Source organism: Strigops habroptila, chromosome 5 (assembly GCF_004027225.2).
Source record: "Strigops habroptila isolate Jane chromosome 5, bStrHab1.2.pri, whole genome shotgun sequence".
Taxonomy (NCBI): domain Eukaryota; kingdom Metazoa; phylum Chordata; class Aves; order Psittaciformes; family Psittacidae; genus Strigops; species Strigops habroptila.
The window spans coordinates 82,644,772-82,663,338 of record NC_044281.2 but is presented as its reverse complement, the minus strand read 5'-3'; the positions used below and the strand labels follow the sequence as shown (position 1 = coordinate 82,663,338).

Here is an 18,567-nt window from a genome sequence, read left to right as displayed (position 1 = left end):
GCTTTTAGAGGAAAAAGTAGAGAAAATCCTTCCTTTAAGCTTGCCTTTGCCGATCACTCACACAGTGCAGTTCTGGAGCAGGCGCTGGCTGTGCTGCCCTCAGGGTGTGTGTGGAGGCAGCATTGCTGTGCAGAACTTCTCAGAGACCATCACACCCATTTGCAGGTGTCTGAAATCTGACATTTTGGTAAATCACATCCACTTACTTTGATAACCAACCTTAACAGATGATGTGACCTTACAACACCTCCCGCTGCCTAAAGGGGCTCCAGGAAACCTGGAGAGGGGCCTTGGACAAGGGCCTGTAGGGACAGGCCAAGGGGAATGGCTTTAACCTGCCAGAGGGGAGATTGAGATGAGCTCTGAGGCAGAAGCTCTTCCCTGTGAGGGTGCTGAGGCGCTGGCACAGGGTGCCCAGAGAAGCTGTGGCTGCCCCATCCCTGGCAGTGTTCAAGGCCAGGTTGGACACAGGGGCTTGGAGCAACTTGCTCTAGTGGAAGGTGTCCCTGCCCGTGGCAGGGGGTTGCAGCTGGATGAGCTTTAAGGTCCCTTCCAACACAAACCAGGCTGGGATTCTGTGATTTTCACTAATCTCTTACGGAAGGATCCCGTTGTTACCTGGAGGCTGAACAGACGCACGTACACTGGATGTGTACAGAATTAATAAAGTATCTCTGCTGTCAGCTAAAGCTGAATTCTCACCGTACACAAAGGACCAAGACCCACATGTGAATTGTTGAAGGCTTATGAAGGTTTCAGGCACAGACTTGCCAAAAAGGGCCAGTAAACTCACATGAACAGTACGTTGTGTTATTTTCTCTGTTGCTTGAAACAGCAAAACAAGAACAAAAATCCTCCACACTTTGGTATTATTTATTATGGAAACTTTCCAATGTTGCAGCATCTGGAGGACAGGACAAGCTGTGGCCCTGAGGCAACCTTGACTTGCTGCAAACCCTTGCAAGCATGCTGAGCACCACACGCAGGCACAGAGAGTTCCAATGTCACCAAGGACGAGGAAATCTGTGCTGATTTTCTGAAAGAAGGGCATTTTTTTGAAGCATCCTTCACAACGTGGTGATACAGAAAATCTATTTCCAAAACCATTCTAAAATGAGTAAGGCAGTTTCCACCATCACAGCACTCACTAAATCCAGTGATGCTGAACACACCTTGCGCCAGACACAGCCCATTCCATTTCTGGAATATACAGAATAGATCAGCGCACAAGCACCAGTGTGGAACAGCGGACAGGCTGCATAAACACATGGATTCAAAGGAAACCTTGTCAAAAGTGGATCAAATCAACGTCACTATAAATAGTATCCAGAAAAAGCACACCAAACCCAGAGGAGCTGCTCTGAGCACCCCACCCGGATGGCAGCAGAGCCGAGCCCCATTGATCCCCCACAGGAGATGAGGAAGCACAAAACGTGTAGCTCCGGGTGGCAGAGCCAGCGGGGTGGGCAGGAGCATGGGAAGCGCTGGGACACCCCGGCCGGCCCTGCACATCCTCCGCATTCAGCCAAGCTCTGCTCCACGGGATCGGGTGGGATTGCTCCATCTGCTGTGTATTCATCTTCCCGCGCCGGGCGGTGCCGCTTCTGTCCCCGCAGAGCAGGTCCGTGGTGTTACTGCTCGTCCCTGTGACAAACGCTTCCAACACGGTAAGGCTTAGCAGAACGCGGAGGCCAGACCCACCTGAGGTAGCTCTGCTGTGCCAGGAGGACAAGTGATGACCATGGCAGGGACAACAGAGAGACTGGGGGCAGAGGGAGAACACAGCAAGCAAGGAGGGAGGAAGACCTCTGCCACTGGTGAAGCTCAGCACAGTGACCCCCTTCCCAGGGCTCCTGCGGTACCAGAGGTCACTAAGCACAGGTTCAGCTCCTGTAATGTGGTTGTATCCGAAGAGCAGCTCTAAATCCAGTTATGATTCAACATTAAACGCAGCACTTGTGATGAAACCCAGGCTGGCTGACATGACTAGGACCGGGGCGTCCAGCGCAAGGCCAGAGCTGTGCCACTCATGAATGAGTTAGCTAAGAGTACACAGTTCCTCATATTAGCACGGTTACAAATGGCTGCTCCAAACCTCAGGGGTAACTTCTGCATCTTGTTTTCACAGGATTTTTGTCTCCTGCAGAAGTGTGCTTGAGAGGAATGTGCAGAGAGGCCGAGGAGGCTCTGTACCACAGCTACCACACATCTGCTGCAAGGGGCAGCCCTCACTGCTGGTTAGAGCACATGGATTGTCATTGTGGCTTTAACATTGTCAAGCTCAAGGGAAGACTGAGTGAGAGGAGGCTTTTGCAGCTCTCACCCCTGTGAAGGAACCACTTCAGGCTTTCACAATTCCAGGCAATCACAACGTGTGACTGGAGAAGGTCTTTGGAATTTGCACTTGGTGAGTCAGGATAATCTCCTGGGAAGGCCGGGAGACGACTCCCAGGGAGTGACTCCTGTTGGGTTTGCTGGCTTGGTCTGTGCATCTTCAACCTCGGATTTAAGCAAAGCAAAACCCAGAGGATGGACACATAAGCGTATATAATTAGAGCAGAAATCAGTGCATATGTCTGATGTTGCACAGGTTGGTTTGTAGGAATACAGAAGCCATTGATAAAAGGGCTGGAAGCACTAAAGCTCTACAGATTTTGAAAGTAATAAACAGTAACTACATGTATTACTAAACCTATTGCTACTAAATATATTTGTGAGTAGTCTCAACTCCATATTGGTGTGTAAATGTACTTTTTACCACATTTAGAGTCATATTCATTCACTCAGAAGTTTCACAAAATTGTAATAAACTTGATGGAAACTCAGTAAAGCTCTTACAAGTCCTCATGAAAATATTCTGCTTTACAGAAACGCAACCAGAGATTTTAAACCATCATTTCTTTTGCTATGCAGTGCGTTATGAGTGCTCTGGAATACAAATGGTCATATTGAAAGGCTGGAAGTCGCTCAGCTTTGGTGAATGAACTCAAATCCCCCAGTTCCCCAAGCGCCACCCGGTGATGGATCCTTTTCGGGTGGTAACGACCCCTCTGAAGACATTAGCAGGCCATCAACAGCTCCTCTGCTCTGCAGGGCTCCTGACTCCAGCTTGTGCAGATGCACTTGGCGCTGCGGCTGCCCGGAGACATTCTGCAAGTGGCCACCGCTGCTGAGCCCCTGGGGACAGTGACCAAGGAACGGGCCCTGCTGAGCAGCACCCGACCCTCACGTGTGTATGTGGGAACCCAAAGGGCAGGTTGTTAATGGGAACAGTAACGGAACCAAACCGCAGCCGTGTGCCACCCATGAGAGCAGGGGGACCCGCCCTGTGCCAGGAGGCCACGGTGTGGGGCGCTGGAGCCCTGCAGAGTCCACTCCTACATGCCATGGTGCTGATGGCATAGGTGGCTCTGACACCTCCCTTCAGGAACGAGCAGCTCTGCTCTGTGACACCGGGGGTAAGTTTAGAACAGTGTCACCATTTCCTGGCACCGGGACAGATGCTCTGCGCTGGCTCGTTTGCCCTGTCAGGTACAGCAGGGAGGCTGTGCCTTCAGTGCAGGGGAGCTCTTTGGCTTGGAGGCCAAATGTAAACCAGAATATAAAATAACAATATCAGGGTCTCTTTTTCCCAGAAGTCCGGGGCTGTGAAGTGGTGCGGACACTGCAAACCTGAGGCTCTGAACCCATGGCCTCTGTGTGACCAGCTCACACGGCCACAGCCACGTGGGCATTCCCACTCTTTCTGCGCAGGGATTGCTAGGGCTCCCCGGGACCTGGAAGCCCACGTGCCGGTGAAAGGGTCAGACATGGGTGACTGCAGGCAGGCACAAGTTCTCATTGCTGCCTGAGAACGAGCTGCAATGGAACAGCCTTTGATGGACTGCTGCTCCTCTTCAGAGTGAGTAAAGTTTGGGAGCACAGTAGAAGGGGTTTGTTTATTACTACAATGGAATTCTTCACTGGGAAAAGGCTTTGCCACATTCAGTACCACCGACACCACCCCTACGTACTAATGAAAGGGATTCCTTGCTTGATTAGAATGCACGATAGGTACACAATGTGCCACGGCGTTAGATATTTGGCAGAAGCTCTTCCCTGTGAGGGTGCTGAGGCGCTGGCACAGGGTGCCCAGAGAAGCTGTGGCTGCCCCATCCCTGGCAGTGTTCAAGGCCAGGTTGGACACAGGGGCTTGGAGCAACCTGCTCTAGTGGAAGGTGTCCCTGCCTGTGGCAGGGGGTTGGAACTGGAGGATCCATAAGGTCCCTTCCACCCGAACCAGTCTGATTCTTTGATGTGTACTTGCTCTGCCCTCAGGAAATGTATTTCTAGGACAGTTTGCTTTTTTGAATCTGGCAAAGTCATCGGCTGGGAGTGTTACACAGAGAGAGAGACCCAGGAGGCAGAAGGGAAAGGAGATGGGACAGCAGAGGGGGAGGCCCTGTTGCTGACGTGCTGTCCTGGGGGAGGTCCAGCACAGCTGCCTGGCCATTGTCACCCAGCCATCGTCACCCAGCCATCACCACCCAGCCATTGCCACCCAGCCATCGCCACCCAGCGCTGCGGAAGGCAGTCTGTACCAGCAGCTACCTCATACCCACGGGAGTCAGAATCAGTCTGAGCTCTTAAGGCCGCACTGATCCTGAGCTGCGCGTCCTGACTGTGCACAGCAAACAAACCAGAGGCACTGACTCATGTTACTGACAGAGAAGTGACTTCACTCGCACAGGCTATGCAGCTTCAGCCCAGACAAAAGAATTCTGAATAATGCTGCAATAAGCAAATACATTTTACAGCTACACCAATGGTAAGGACAGCTCTTGGTTCTCTCTTCCCAGCCAGGACATTGTCTGATGGCTCAAGGTGTAGATTTATGAGTCCTCTTCCCAACTGTAAATGGATAACTGTATTTCAGCTCATTGCTGTATTAACCACCTGCACTGACTGGCTTGTACAGGCCATGGTTAGTATCGTCACCCTCATCCACTGAGTCCTGTAACAATCCTTGGCCACCCCTTATGCTTTCCTTGGGTTTTGTCTTCTACCTTAGAATTTTGGCTTTGCTTTTGAAAGACTCCAAGTGCTGCAGATGTTCATGTGTATTCATGCAGTGCACGTGGGTACAGGTACACCACAGACGCACAGTTCTGGCAGGAGCAAAAATACAAGGTTTAATTTTTAACAATTTAAAAATATTTGGTACTGGAGATTTTTGTGACATTAAGGAAATGTCAAATTAACAACGTCCATCAGCACAGAGCCCCGAGGCTGCTGTCCTGCCACCAAAGAGCAGCTACTCACTGTCTCAGCGTCTTGTTTTGCTTTCTTCATTTCCACTCGGGAAGCTCCTTTTAATTCCCGCCCCCCTTGCTTTCACCGCTGGCGTGTGCTGTCTGATGTGCTGCTCCAGCTTCTTTTCCCTGCGGGATCTAAGTAAACACAGCAACATTATTTCAGTTGCTCTATATTCACTGGCCCTTCTGCTCCCAGTTTCGAGTATTATAACTCATTTCTGCCAAAAAGAAATACAGACACAGGGAGCAAAATGAGGACATGCTGTGGCCTTGCCTTCGCTAATGTGCACCCTGTGGGGCACATGCTGGGGGGGGTCTGGCACTGTCCCACACTTGCAGGGATCTATGGAATCAGTTCGTTATTGATGTCGCAGCCGCCCCCCCGCCTCGCTCAGTGCAGAAGCCCGATGGTGCTCTGGGGAGAGCCGAGGGTTTGGTAGTGCCACAGACTGGATTTGGTGAGTCCTCGGCACAGCTGCTACAGAAGCTGGAAGGCTTTGAGCGAAGGAAGCAGTGGAATGGCAAAGGACAAAAGGAGAGGAGGACAGTCCTGTGACTGAAGGGGGGAACGCCGCGCGGGTTCAGCACAAGCAGTGGCTGAGATGAAATGGTGGCACGCTAACAAACCAGGAATCTGAAGGGCCTGAGCTGTCCCTGGGGCAGGAGGCTGAGCCACCTGCAGCATATGTGCAAATGACTGTTTGACAGCCTTGCTCTGAATTTAAGATCATGTTGGGCAGCAGAAACACAAAAGCAGTCCCGCAGAGCAGCGCGCTCAGTGCAAAGGGACATCCTCACAGGAGGAGAGCCCGTGCAGCAACAGCGCTGAGGTACCAACGCCTGCTAAGAAACAGATTTACTGCACTTGTAATGTCTGTAATGTACGACCTGTCTGGCCATAGCCCTGGTACCTGCAACCACCTCTCTTCCATATTACAAGACAGTGTAATATAGTGTATCTTTCCTTAAAGCTGATTAAAATTTTCCTTGACTTACAGACATCTGTTACTATGTCCTGAGATTACAGCTCGAACCTGCTTGTACGGTTGGTCCAGTTACAGCCTCATATAAAGATAGATAGCGCAAAGTGGAGCAAACCAACGCAACTTGCACTCACAAAACAGAACATATCCAACTTCCTCCTTATACATTAAAACCAAAGAGAAAAAAGCCCTGAAACTCAATTTGAATACATTCTAAAACGTATTCACCAGCCACTTTACAGGCTCTTAAAACCTGGGGCCATGTTCATACATAAATTCACAGAAAGAGGAACGACTTCAAGCGTTTTCAGGTATTTTCCAGCCCCGCTGACAGACTCGAACAACTGAGACAAGTTGTTCATGCTCTGGGATGAGCCTGTCAAGGTGATGCGATCAATCACCTGAGATCTGTTCAGTCCATTCTGCACAGAGGACCAGAGGTGCTCAGTCTCTGGTCAGCCCCTGGCTCACACTCCCTGTGTTCAGATGATACAGAGATACAATAACATCATTGGTTTATTATTAAAATTAATTATTACTGATTCATTAAGAACTGCTTTAGGAGCATGCTTCGTGCCTGGGTGTTGCATTGTACATGAAGGAGCCAATGCACAGAGCTCAGGGACATGTCTTGAAGTGCTTGTGAGTCTCTTTTAAAAGGTTTTGGGTTTTACTTAATAAGCCTGGAATTAACTAGATTTTTTCTTCCTCCTTTAGCCACAGTGTTTCTTGGTTGGGGTGCAAGATTTCTTTACTTGACAGGATGGCAAAAATGAAATGAATACTTTCATAATGACAAAATAAATGGAAGTCATCAATAGCGTTATATAGAAACAGTTTTAGCACTCACCTTGTAGCTTCACCTTTTACTTGCAGCATCCATTCTTCCACTATCTGAGGAGCAGGGTCCTGTTTCTCAGCTCTCTTGCTCAGGATGTGGTAACTGCAGTTATCGGTAGCACATGGTGCTTTTTTGAGTATCTACAGCAAAATATAATGGTAACACATTATCTAGAGATGGCAGCAATTAAAACCTGGTGGCACATTGAATTCAAAGCGTGGTGAAGGCTGCAGTTCTCTGCAGTGATGACTGGTGACCACTGGAAGCGTTGTGGCTGGTGCTGGGCTACTGGGCTCCGGGGACACACGTGTGGGAAGACACTTCCCATGTGTTTTCCCACTTGTCACACAGCAGGAACAGGCTTTGGTTTCTGTAAGAGGGCTTGATACAGAGCCCAGTAAATCAAACCCCAAAGCTGTGAGAAGGCTGGGCTGGAGCGCCTTGGCTTTTAGTGCAATTATACTGGTGCTGTGGAGCACAGTGATTATGTTCACAAGCTCTGCTGAGGCTACAATGGCTGAAGTCAGAGTCTTACAACTCAGTTCTGCCTCTTGTACTCCTATGTGTTATTGCCTTCAATTAAACTGCAGCTTGATGCTAACCTGGCTAAGTGTTAACCAAGTTAAGTGTAACTTGGAGCAACCTGCTCTAGTGGAAGGTGTCCCTGCCCGTGGCAGGGGGTGGGAACTGGGTGAGCTTTAAGGTCCCTTCCAACACAAACCAGGCTGGGATTCTGTGATTCACAGACAAAATGCAGTATTTATTTTGTATTTACTTACAAGAGTCTCATTTCCCTCAGATCTGGGAATAAAAACCAGATAAAACAAATCCTTTGAAAGGATTTAAATTCGGATCAATGGTGATGCTTTACACAAGCTCCCACCATAAAGTGAGAAACTTAAAAATGCCACTTAATGACTTCAGAACAACCCACAGAGCCCAGAGCAGCAGCCACCCTCCTGCAGGGGCAGGAACATGCCAGAACGTATCGATATATGTTCAATCTGGAATATCGCATTAGCAGTAACTGTGAATGGCAACACAGTCTATCATCCAACTTCTGTCCTGTCTCTTTTTTCTGGGTAGATACATATTTTCCTTTAGAGCTTGATCTCATATTACTGTAGAACAGGAAAACGACATTCCAACACGAACAATGTGAAAACTGGAGTATTTAGGGTTAAACAAAGGAATATTCTCTGTAATGCTCAAGGAATATGAAAACTGCCCCTAACAAGATGACCAGAGAACAGAGAAGTACACTACATATGAGAGCAAAAAGTAAAGACAGTGACTATGAAGCTGTGGGAGCGTGTTGCAAAGCTGCCGGTTGGGCGCTCCCGCACAGGCAGCAGGAGCCACAGCCGTGCACGGCCGGCGCGTGCCCCACGGAGCAATCCTGTGCTCGGCCCGTGCGCAAGCAGAGACCTGCCACCAACACCACTTCAGCTCACACAGCACCCTGTCCATACCCAGGGGTCGTTATCGCTGTGTGTGTGTATCACTCACATCACTGTAAGTACGCTATATGCTCTTTTGCTTTGTTTTGTTTTTAAAGAAACGTTTACATGAGAAATTCAAGAACTCTCAGTGAGTGAGTGCATCATTCTCCACATTTCATGGAGTCATAGGATAGTTTGGGTTTGAAGGGACCTTCAAAGCTCATCTAGTCCAACCCCCTGCAATGAGCGGGGACATCTTCCACTAGATCAGGTTGCCCAGAACCTCATCCAGCCTGGCCTGGAATGTCTCCAGGGATGGTGCATCCACCACCTCTCTGGGCACCCTGTGCCAGTGTTCTACCACCCTCATTGTAAAGAATTTCTTCCTCGCATCCAGCCTGAAACTCCCCTCTTTTAGTTTAAAACCATCACCTCTCATCCTATCATAACAGGCCCTGCTGAAAAGTCTCTCCCCATCTTTCTTATAGGCTCCTTTTAAGAACTGAAAGGCCACAATAAGGACTCTCCGGAGTCTTCTCCAGGCTGAACAAGCCCAACCCCGATTTATTTATGTGGGAACATGGAAGCAGGACAGGTTCTGGTATGACCATTTTGAAGAGCCATAAAGAAAGTGCCTTCATAAGAAATCCATATCATAGAATCATGTAATGTTTTGTGTTGGAAGGTCCTTAGAGCTCATCCAGCTCCAACCCCTGCCACGGGCAGGGACACCTTCCACTAGAGCAGGTTGCTCCAAGCCCCTGTGTCCAACCTGGCCTTGAACACTGCCAGGGATGGGGCAGCCACAGCTTCTCTGGGCACCCTGTGCCAGCGCCTCAGCACCCTCACAGGGAAGAATCAATGAACTGTAACACTAAACCTGCACAGATCCCTTTTTACTGCTGAGGGATGGAATTCGTTTTAATTTTAAACCTGCTGACATTTCAGAAAAGATTGGGTACCTTCCTACACTTCCAGGGTTAGGAGGAGCATGTCCAGCAGTCATGGAACTGAGAAGCAAGAATTCCTCACAGCAAGAGAAACACTCCCAGAGCATCCCAAGCTCCCTCAGTGATCATCTCTAACTGCTTTACTCAGTGTCTATGCTACAGTTCGTTTTCACACCACAGCATTGGAAAAATCGTGTGTATCCATTTTTAGCTCCTCATCTCTTGCAGTACTGCATTATGAGGAATGAATCTAATGGCAAAGCCAACGGGACAGGATTTTTTGGATTTTTGGTTTAATGTTTTGTTACTTTGGAGAAAAAAACTTCCCAGGCCTCTCACACACACTCAGGAAGAACCAGAAGCGAGGTCCCCTCCTCCCATATGCCCTTCCATATCCATATGTTTACAAATTCCTGGACGAACCAGAAAATCCAGCCGACTTCCAATTCAGTTTGGCAGCGGCTGCCTCTCACAGTGGAGGCGTTCAATGATTTCAAACTCCCATTTCAACACACGCACTTCTGTTCCAACGCCTCCAAGAGCCGGTTACTGGAGCCGCCACAGATTCCAAACAGCATCGTGAAGGATCTGGTGACTCCCACACTGCACATGGGGCTCCTGCAGGAGCCACAGGCCACACGGGTATCTGAGATAGGGTCGGCAAAGCCATTGCTGAGGGGATGGTGCTTCGAGTCCTGGATTTCTCTTTTTAAGTTTTAAATCTAAATGTATGGACCATAAGAAAAATAAATCAAAGGGTATCATTGATGGATTGGGGGTTCCCACGTCCTACCTTGCTGTTCTCTATTACATACCATATCTGCCTTTGCAGGTAAGAATCTAAATGCTTCTCTTCTTCCTTTCCTCATCTTTGCCTGGCTGCACCATTCCCAAAGCATTTCTTTACTGCTGAAAAGGTGAATTTGTATCAGACTTTTAAAGCTGTAACTTTAAGAGGTCAATGTTACCACTCTTGTTATGATACTTATCAGACATACTGATTCCTAACAAAGAGAAACAAAACACCAGGCACCTCTTCTTGAAGCATTAACTTACCCAAGGAAGATGAGAACTGTGAAGACCCACCCTCAATTCCCAGTTCAGCAGAGGAAAATAGCAGGAAAGAGCAGGACACAGATCTGAACAAAAGCCAAGCAGAGCAATGAAATGACTGTTAACAAGCACATGGCTCATCTCTGGACTACAGGTTAAACTTGGTAAGCCTAGATAAGGAATAGAGCTGAGTGAACATAACGAAGTAGTAGACAGTTGTACCACAAGAAGTTCTACCGGATCACATAATCTGACCCATCGTATTTTTAGGGTGCACCAATTAGGGTCTCATTAATACCTACTCATTACATCTATTCATTAATATCTACAGTAATTCTGAATGTCTGCAGTGATTCTGCAGCCCTTCTGCATTTCAGTACCAGGTTTGAGGCTACTCCTCCTTGTACTGCCACTCTCCAGCACATTAACAGTTCAATCCTCTTCATTTCCATTGTTATGGACACTATCCTTAAGTCTTCCCAGTATTTCCCCCTTGACCTCTATATTCTGTCTGGAACTGCCCATAAAGTTAAGGAACGCTCACATCGAAGGCCAACTAGAAGCATCCTTTGTGTCAGCATCTCACCAGGGAGTGGATGAGGGTGAGAATAAAAGAGCCACACTTCAGAGGAAGGGCAGGTTGTGGCAGGTGAAAGCTCAGCCCTGTTCCCAATGGTCACTCTATGCTGTGCACACATTGGGTAAGGAACTGGCAGGAGAAGCCAGCTCATTTTCACTAGCCCTGGCCCAAACGACTGCTCACTGCCCTCACACCAGCACCTACGTACATGGTTCTTAGGACCAACAGCATTCCCTGCCTCACTGGAAGGGAAGAGGAGACAAGAATTCCCTGGCTCCGCACCTCTCCTGGTGCCGGGATGCTCAGGAAGCACCAAAGCTCACCAGATGCAACCCAAATCACTGTGACACAGAGGTCCAACTCCTGCACCCCCAGATCAAGGACATCACCCTTCCACAACACGACTAGCCGGTGCTTCCAGAGTGCCACCACAGCGTTCTGTAACACGAATTCCAGAGCTCCAGTTAGAAAAGAGAAAAGGTGTTAAGATGCTACAAATCAGGACTATCATCACCTCATTTCTTGGGTCTCTTCTGTAATAAGTGGACTGATGTCTGAAAAGCAGTTCAAGTGTAGGCACAAAGTGGGAAAACATGCAGAGATGAACAAGTTCTTGTAGCAAAGTGTGTTCAATCCACACACTTTTTATACCCTGGATGTCTCACATCTTTATGTCATAGGCAGAGTTTGCCCTCTAGCTGCAGCCTTCTGTCAGCAAAGCTGAAGTTAAATTTAAGCTTCCATGGAATGTAACATATGAATTAACTGAAATGGATTTATTTTCTCCCGGATGGAATGGGAATTCATGGAGTTCCATGGCTGAGCTGGTAAGCAGCCTGGTCAGTCAGCCTTCCTGCTGCCTTGGAGCACTGCAGTCTGTAAGGAAAGGCACTCTGTATTTCCACTTATAGTGCCAGATATTTGCAATTAGTTCTTTCCTTATGAACAGCCAAGGAGGCGATTATTAAGCAGCAAAGTCACAACGTTTAAGACAGTGACATTGTGATACTTGCTTTTTCCTTTGGTCAAATAAAGCTCGTTCCTTCTTCAGCTCCTTCTCTGCTGCCGACCGGCACTTCTCCACTCGCTTCACCTGCAGCGTCCTGTCAGAGGGCAGACACTCAGTAAATGCATTTCTCTGGGTGGTTTGTGCTCCTTTTAAAACAGACACTTTGATGTTGTTCATTAAATACTGCATAGAAAACCAGGCACAGTTAATGATGGGGATATACACAGTCACAATGCAGGGTTTATCTACTAGTGATCCTGCTTACGAGCAGGACCGTTTCATTTCAATATAACCATTAAAGTATTTAAAGTAAACCCCACGTTTAAGTAATTTACCAAATGAATTACTTCATAACCCCACTGCAAGCCCGAGGCTGCGTTATGAGGGGAAAAGTTAGGCACAAACCATGAATTTTCCAAGGTTTTCCCATACTGTTGGTACTTCAAAACCCCAAACCCCTAAAAACCGTGAGCACTTGAGGTGTGGGGCACCCACTGGGACAGACTGTGCCCCCCGGTCCTTGTCACAGGCCCCGCAGTGAGCACGGAGCACACAGGTAGGAGGGAGAAGCTCCCAGATCAGTCGATCTGATGTCTGGAGATCCCCCCTGCCTCTGCCCCACTAATCCAGCACGTGGCTTCTGCTACCGACTTACAGTGCTTTGTGTTCCTGGGTGACACCAGAGTGTGGAGGGAGGGAACACAGAAGGGTGAGGAGGCAAAGAGAGAAGGCAAGAAAGAAAACTCACAGTAAACATCAAAGTCCTTTTTCTGTTTCTGTTTGAAATGAGAAACCTCCTCAAGTGATTGATACTTAAGTAAAATCAGTCAGCTTAAAAACTAGTGTTGAGAAGTGATTTTTAAGTACCAATAAAAATGTTCATGAATATTGGGGGAAACAAATCATTGCTATCATGGGAAAAATTGATAAAATAAAATTAAGAACATTTGCAGTGTGTTTATTCTCTCCTTTACACAAAAAGGTACTTCCCAAATGAGGTTTGCATTATTGTGAAATGTGACAAAGAAAGCATTTGTTAAATGCTTTGTATGCAAATGCAAAGGAATTGAATGTATCATCTTGTATTTATACAGAGTTATTTATATCACATTGCATATACTAGAAATGAAAAATCAAAGTACCTGCAGGATCCTACAGCCCTTCGTTATTCTGTATTATAAAATTCTATTGTTTTTCAGTGGAATGAATCTGGACATTCAAGGGGACAATCATCAAAATCGGAATAAAAAAGGAAGTAAATGAGAAAATACAAAAGTTTGATAGTGGGTTTTAATATTTAAAATAATAGAAAATAGGAAAGTTGGGTTTGTGTTCTCTATGCTTGTGTCAGAAATAGCATTTATTCATCAAACACACATCTGCCAGTGCCTGTAATGATGCATACTGAACTGCCTTTGTACTTCCCAGTAGAAGCGCAGAGCCTGCAGCACTTGCGAGACCCTCCTGGTGCACCACAGCGAGGGGGTCAGTCACCTGGCAGGGCCCGCCGAGCGCGGGTAGAGCTGCGCCTTCTGTGGGAGCCTGCTCCCCGCTGCACTCCCGCCGGGGGCTGCACCGGCACGGCCCTCAGCGAGCAGCTCTTCCTCTTCCTTCCTTATGGCTTCTGCCCGCAGCTCCTGGAACCGTCGCCTCTCCTCTTTGTTTGGCCACTCCTGTGACAAATCCAGACTGGACTGCAACAGCTCACTCAGGTTCGGCTTCTCAACCGGTGGTGTTCCTGCTGGGATTGAAGGGAGAGGGCTGTAATCCCATTTATCCATTCATGGGGGTTAAGCGCAACGCAGCGCTCAGACAGTGCCAGTCAATCAATCTAAGTTAAAGTGGGATTCGTTGGTCTTTTTTTCTTTTAACACATATTTTATGCTCAAAGATTTTTCACAAAGTTTAAAGCCATCTGTGTTCTGGAAGAAACCAGCAGTCTGTCGATGGATGCGAGCAGAACCGGGGCTTCCTTTGCACTGGTAATTCATGTACCTCGCACCTCGGGAAACTCTTCACCCAGCTTTTTACCAGTTCCACCCCGCAGAAGCTGATTCAACTTACCATCAGTTTTGTTAAGTACTCAATGCTTTACTTGAAGTTTCTGGAGAGGGGCTTTGGACAAGGGCCTGTAGGGACAGGCCAAGGGGAATGGCTTTAACCTGCCAGAGGGGAGACTGAGATGAGCTCTGAGGCAGAAGCTCTTCCCTGTGAGGGTGCTGAGGCGCTGGCACAGGGTGCCCAGAGAAGCTGTGGCTGCCCCATCCCTGGCAGTGTTCAAGGCCAGGTTGGACACAGGGGCTTGGAGCAACCTGCTCTAGTGGAAGGTGTCCCTGCCTGTGGCAGGAGGTTGGAACTGGATGAGCTTTAAGGTCCCTTCAACCCAAACCAGTCTGGGATTCTGTGACTTATACCGGGTTTAAGAGCCACTTTTCCTCAACACCCTGCACAAATCAAGGGCTCACAGTATCATCCACAGACTGACTCGCTGAAGGTCCCTTGTTGTCTTTCCAGTGTCTGCAGCCTCATCTGGGGCTGACCAGTACCCATCTCCAGCCTGCCATGGACATCAGCAAGGTTTAGATGTGGCCTGTCAAATACGCTGTGTAATCAACAGGGAATTCTGAACCAGAGCAGGACACCAAAGGGGAAAATCCCAGCTTTGCACCAGGATCTCCACGCTGAGGTTAAAAACAGACTCCCATAATGTGTGTGCATACAGGACTGAGTTCGGGCTGCATACAGCCCTCACTTTTTCTCTCACTTTGTTTTTCTGCAGCATTCATAGGCTGCCAATGTAGATTTGGGTATAAATAAGTATTACATGAACGGTGTATGACTGAATTAAAGACAAGAGTTCTCTGCATGATGAATAGGAGATAAAAATATGTTCCATGTATCAGAGGAAGTGAAAATGCAAAGCAAACAGATACAATAATCATTAACATACTACAAGTGCCCAAATGCAATCTGTGAGTCAAAACAGGAAAGATCTCTTAAGATAATCAATTGAAATATGTAATGTGATGTAATGGCAACAACCAAAGTAGTGATGAAAGCTCCAGCACACTCTGCATTTCATCCCAACTGGCATCTCAGCTTAAACAAATCTACCTTTATTACACCGTTATAGGTATTAATCTTCACACACAACTGAACTTACTCAGTGATCTTTCATATTTACATGACAATGACCAATTCTAGGGCGTACCTACGCTGCATACAAAGCGTGATGTCTACTTACTGGTTATGGAGACTGGTTATGTCTACTTACTGGTTACTTACTGTGTTTAAGTTATTCAGGTACCCACAGCAGAGCCAAGCTCAGCAGTAGGTGACTATCACAGAGCTCCTCCACCTTTTGGGGCAGGTCTGTACCTACATCTGCTGCTGCCCTGAGAGCAACACAACAGCTACATCTGTCACAGCTCCTCACCTCCACTGTGGTGCTGGGAGATGCTGAGTTGCCCAAAGGTTTGGTTCTATACACTCAGGAGGTTCCCTGAATCCTAGAGAAGAAACACCTTGGATTTCATCTTCCTCTTCCTCTCACATTTTAGAGAAAAAGCATTCTTGCAAGGCACATTCTGTTATCTTCTCTGCATGAAGTATGTATATACTACTTCTTACACACTGCTCGCATCCAACATGAACAGATGGGCCGTGTGGGAGGGAGCAAAAAACTCCTGCATATCACAGAAGGTTCCCAAACTTCATGTGCATGCCCACAGATTCTAAATATTAAAGTCCATGGGATTATTTTTCTTTAAATATACCGCTATCTAAACTAACATTAAACATAACAACACAAGTTACAACGCTGTTCCAGAGCATAATTATAATCATCTTCTCATTCTAATCCATTGTGTTGGAACTATGCACAACAGAACAGAACACGATCCCACATCCTTATGCAGACAAAAATCAGCAGAAAAAATACTTTGGATTTGCTATTTTGAAGGATTCTAACCAAGCCCTGGTGATGTTCAACACTGCACCGCTGAAGGGGAGTTAAAAACCAAAACAAATCACTGGAGTGTTTCCAGTACACTAGGTGTTTATTTTGAAAGGAAGCGGGTAACAAACACGAGTGACCTTGGAAAGCCAGCTGTGCCCGTCCACTTCACTCACAAACCACAGCACTGTCACACATGCCTCTGCTGGTTGCCAAACAAGCCTCTCACCTCAACACTAACCTGAACAGAGATCAGCTGTGATTAGTGCTGAACTGCTGTGCTGAGGAGAGAAAGGGAGCTCTGAAAGCTAACACTGCCTCACCTCCCACAGACGGGGAAAGGGAGAAGAGCAGACAGGTGATCTTCAGTCTGCACATCTTCAGAAGCAAAATCAAGAGCTCTTTCATAGAATCAGCCAACATTTTGTGTTGGAAGGGACCTTAAAGCTCCTCCAGCTCCAACCCCCTGCCACAGGCAGGGGCACCTTCCACTAGAGCAGGTTGCTCCAAGCCCCTGTGTCCAACCTGGCCTTGAACACTGCCAGGGATGGGGCAGCCACAGCTTCTCTGGGCACCCTGTGCCAGCGCCTCAGCACCCTCACAGGGAAGAGCTTCTGCCTCAGAGCTCATCTCAGTCTCCCCTCTGGCAGGTTAAAGCCATTCCCCTTGGCCTGTCCCTACAGGCCCTTGGCAAAAGTCCACTAATATGGAAGAATAGATACAAACATTGAGCACGAATGATGCAGATGAAACTTGTCTATATTGGAAAATGCAGTGCTGGCTCCCAAGTCATGCTAACATGTGGTGAAATCTGGAGGTAAATAGTGGGAATGAAGCCACGCTACTGGGATGTCATTTGTCTCAAAACAAGAATTCTAAACAAGGTCTTAAAACCCAGACAATAATCATGTGAGGTTCTGGAACTGCGCGTGGGTCTCTTCAATGATACCATACATGTACTTGGGATTAATAAAAACATATATAGTCATTATCTTTACATCAGTATTTTGACTTCATTTCAGTGTCATGGTATTTGGAGCTGACATTTTTCTCTCTCAGCACATGGCTTAGCACTTCAAGTGGCTCATTCATGCCCTGAATTTACTGCATTCCTTTAATGATATCACATTTTAACACCACTAATTCCAGTCGGATGCTAATGGTACCCAGAGTAATTAGCCTTCATTACAGGAAAGCTTAAGTATGAGAAGAGGTCTTCTGTGGGAACATGCCCAGTATTTCTATTATTAATGACTTCTGGAATCTATCAGACCATAAATAATACAAATTACGTTGCATCTTTTCCTCTCTGCTGACAACTTCTTAATTTTACCCTCCTAATGTGAATTTATAACTGTGACACTGTGGAACAAAAGAAGGAGAAAGCGTGATAAAGGGCAAATTGTGTCTTTGAGGAACGTGGGCTCAAACCCAGGACCAAAGCACAGAAAACACTGTCAGACTTCTGGAGTGTGGATGAACCTTTTCTCTGCAAGCCAGGTATTGGCAGTGTTCAAGGCCAGGTTGGACACAGGGGCTTGGAGCAACCTGCTCTAGTGGAAGGTGTCCCTGCCCGTGGCAGGAGGTTGGAGCTGGATGAACTCTAAGGTCCCTTCCAACACAAACCAGTCTGGGATTCTATGACACCCATTACTGAAAAGCCACCAGGAAAGCATCCCTTGGTTCACACTGTTCTCAAAACAAATCACAGTAAGTGCACACAAATACACCTCCAACACACCTGAAGTGGCTGGCTCCATGCAGAGTACGTTTCCATTCCCTGAATCCCGAAGAAAGGACAGGATGGATTTTAATCCCTTTTGTATGACCTCTTTAGGAGGAAATTCAAGGGGACAGTGTCTCAGATTCAAAGCTGTCAGCGAAGTCAAGCGTCCTGTGAAAAAGTCACAGTTTAGCAAACACAGAACCATGGAACAGCCCACACTGGAAGGGATCCCAAAGATCATCAGGCCCAACCTTTCAGCATTTGGCAAGATGGGTGAATTTGCAGTGTTCAAGGCCAGGTTGGACACAGGGGCTTGGAGCAACCTGCTCTAGTGGAAGGTGTCCCTGCCCGTGGCAGGGGTTGGAGCTGGATGAGCTTTAAGGTCCCTTCCAACACAAACCAACCAATGATGATGATGAACTGCAGTGACTGACAGTTACAGCAGTGGAATCAAAGGGAATGACTGGTAAGCACTGTGTCTGTGATTTCTGTGATAATGACCATTATTACACATGCAGACACTATAGACCACCTTAAATTATTCATTTAGCCAAGTCTTGTGATTTTTAGTTTGCTGGTTTTATTGCTACAAGTAACCAATATTTTTATATATGCATAGTGTCGCTGATACCGCCATACCTAAGATTATTCCCGAATTCCTGAGGGGCTGTACTTTTCTTTTGAGACCTCTGGCTGCTCTGGACAGCCCAGACTGAGCACACTGAAATGCTGGC

General features: G+C 47.3%; 1 protein-coding gene across 5 annotated transcripts in view; it reads right to left on the bottom strand.

Annotated features, from left to right (window-relative positions):
- Positions 1–855: 855 nt before the first annotated feature.
- Positions 856–18,567, bottom strand: part of LRRC27 (leucine rich repeat containing 27) — a 32,154-nt gene continuing 14,442 nt past the window's right edge. For 2 of the 5 annotated variants that reach the window (XM_030488566.1, XM_030488565.1), the window contains exons 5-9: positions 17,849–18,001; positions 13,647–13,893; positions 12,157–12,246; positions 7,128–7,258; positions 5,160–5,429 (exon numbers count right to left, since the gene is read on the bottom strand). In XM_030488566.1, the coding sequence (XP_030344426.1) occupies positions 7,207–7,258; positions 12,157–12,246; positions 13,647–13,893; positions 17,849–18,001 (542 nt within the window). In that variant the 3' untranslated portion in view covers positions 5,160–5,429; positions 7,128–7,206. Of the gene's footprint in view, positions 2,500–5,159; positions 5,430–7,127; positions 7,259–12,156; positions 12,247–13,646; positions 13,894–17,848; positions 18,002–18,567 lie in introns of those variants that run through there. The other 3 variants (XM_030488567.1, XM_030488568.1, XM_030488569.1) reach the window with 3 other exon arrangements.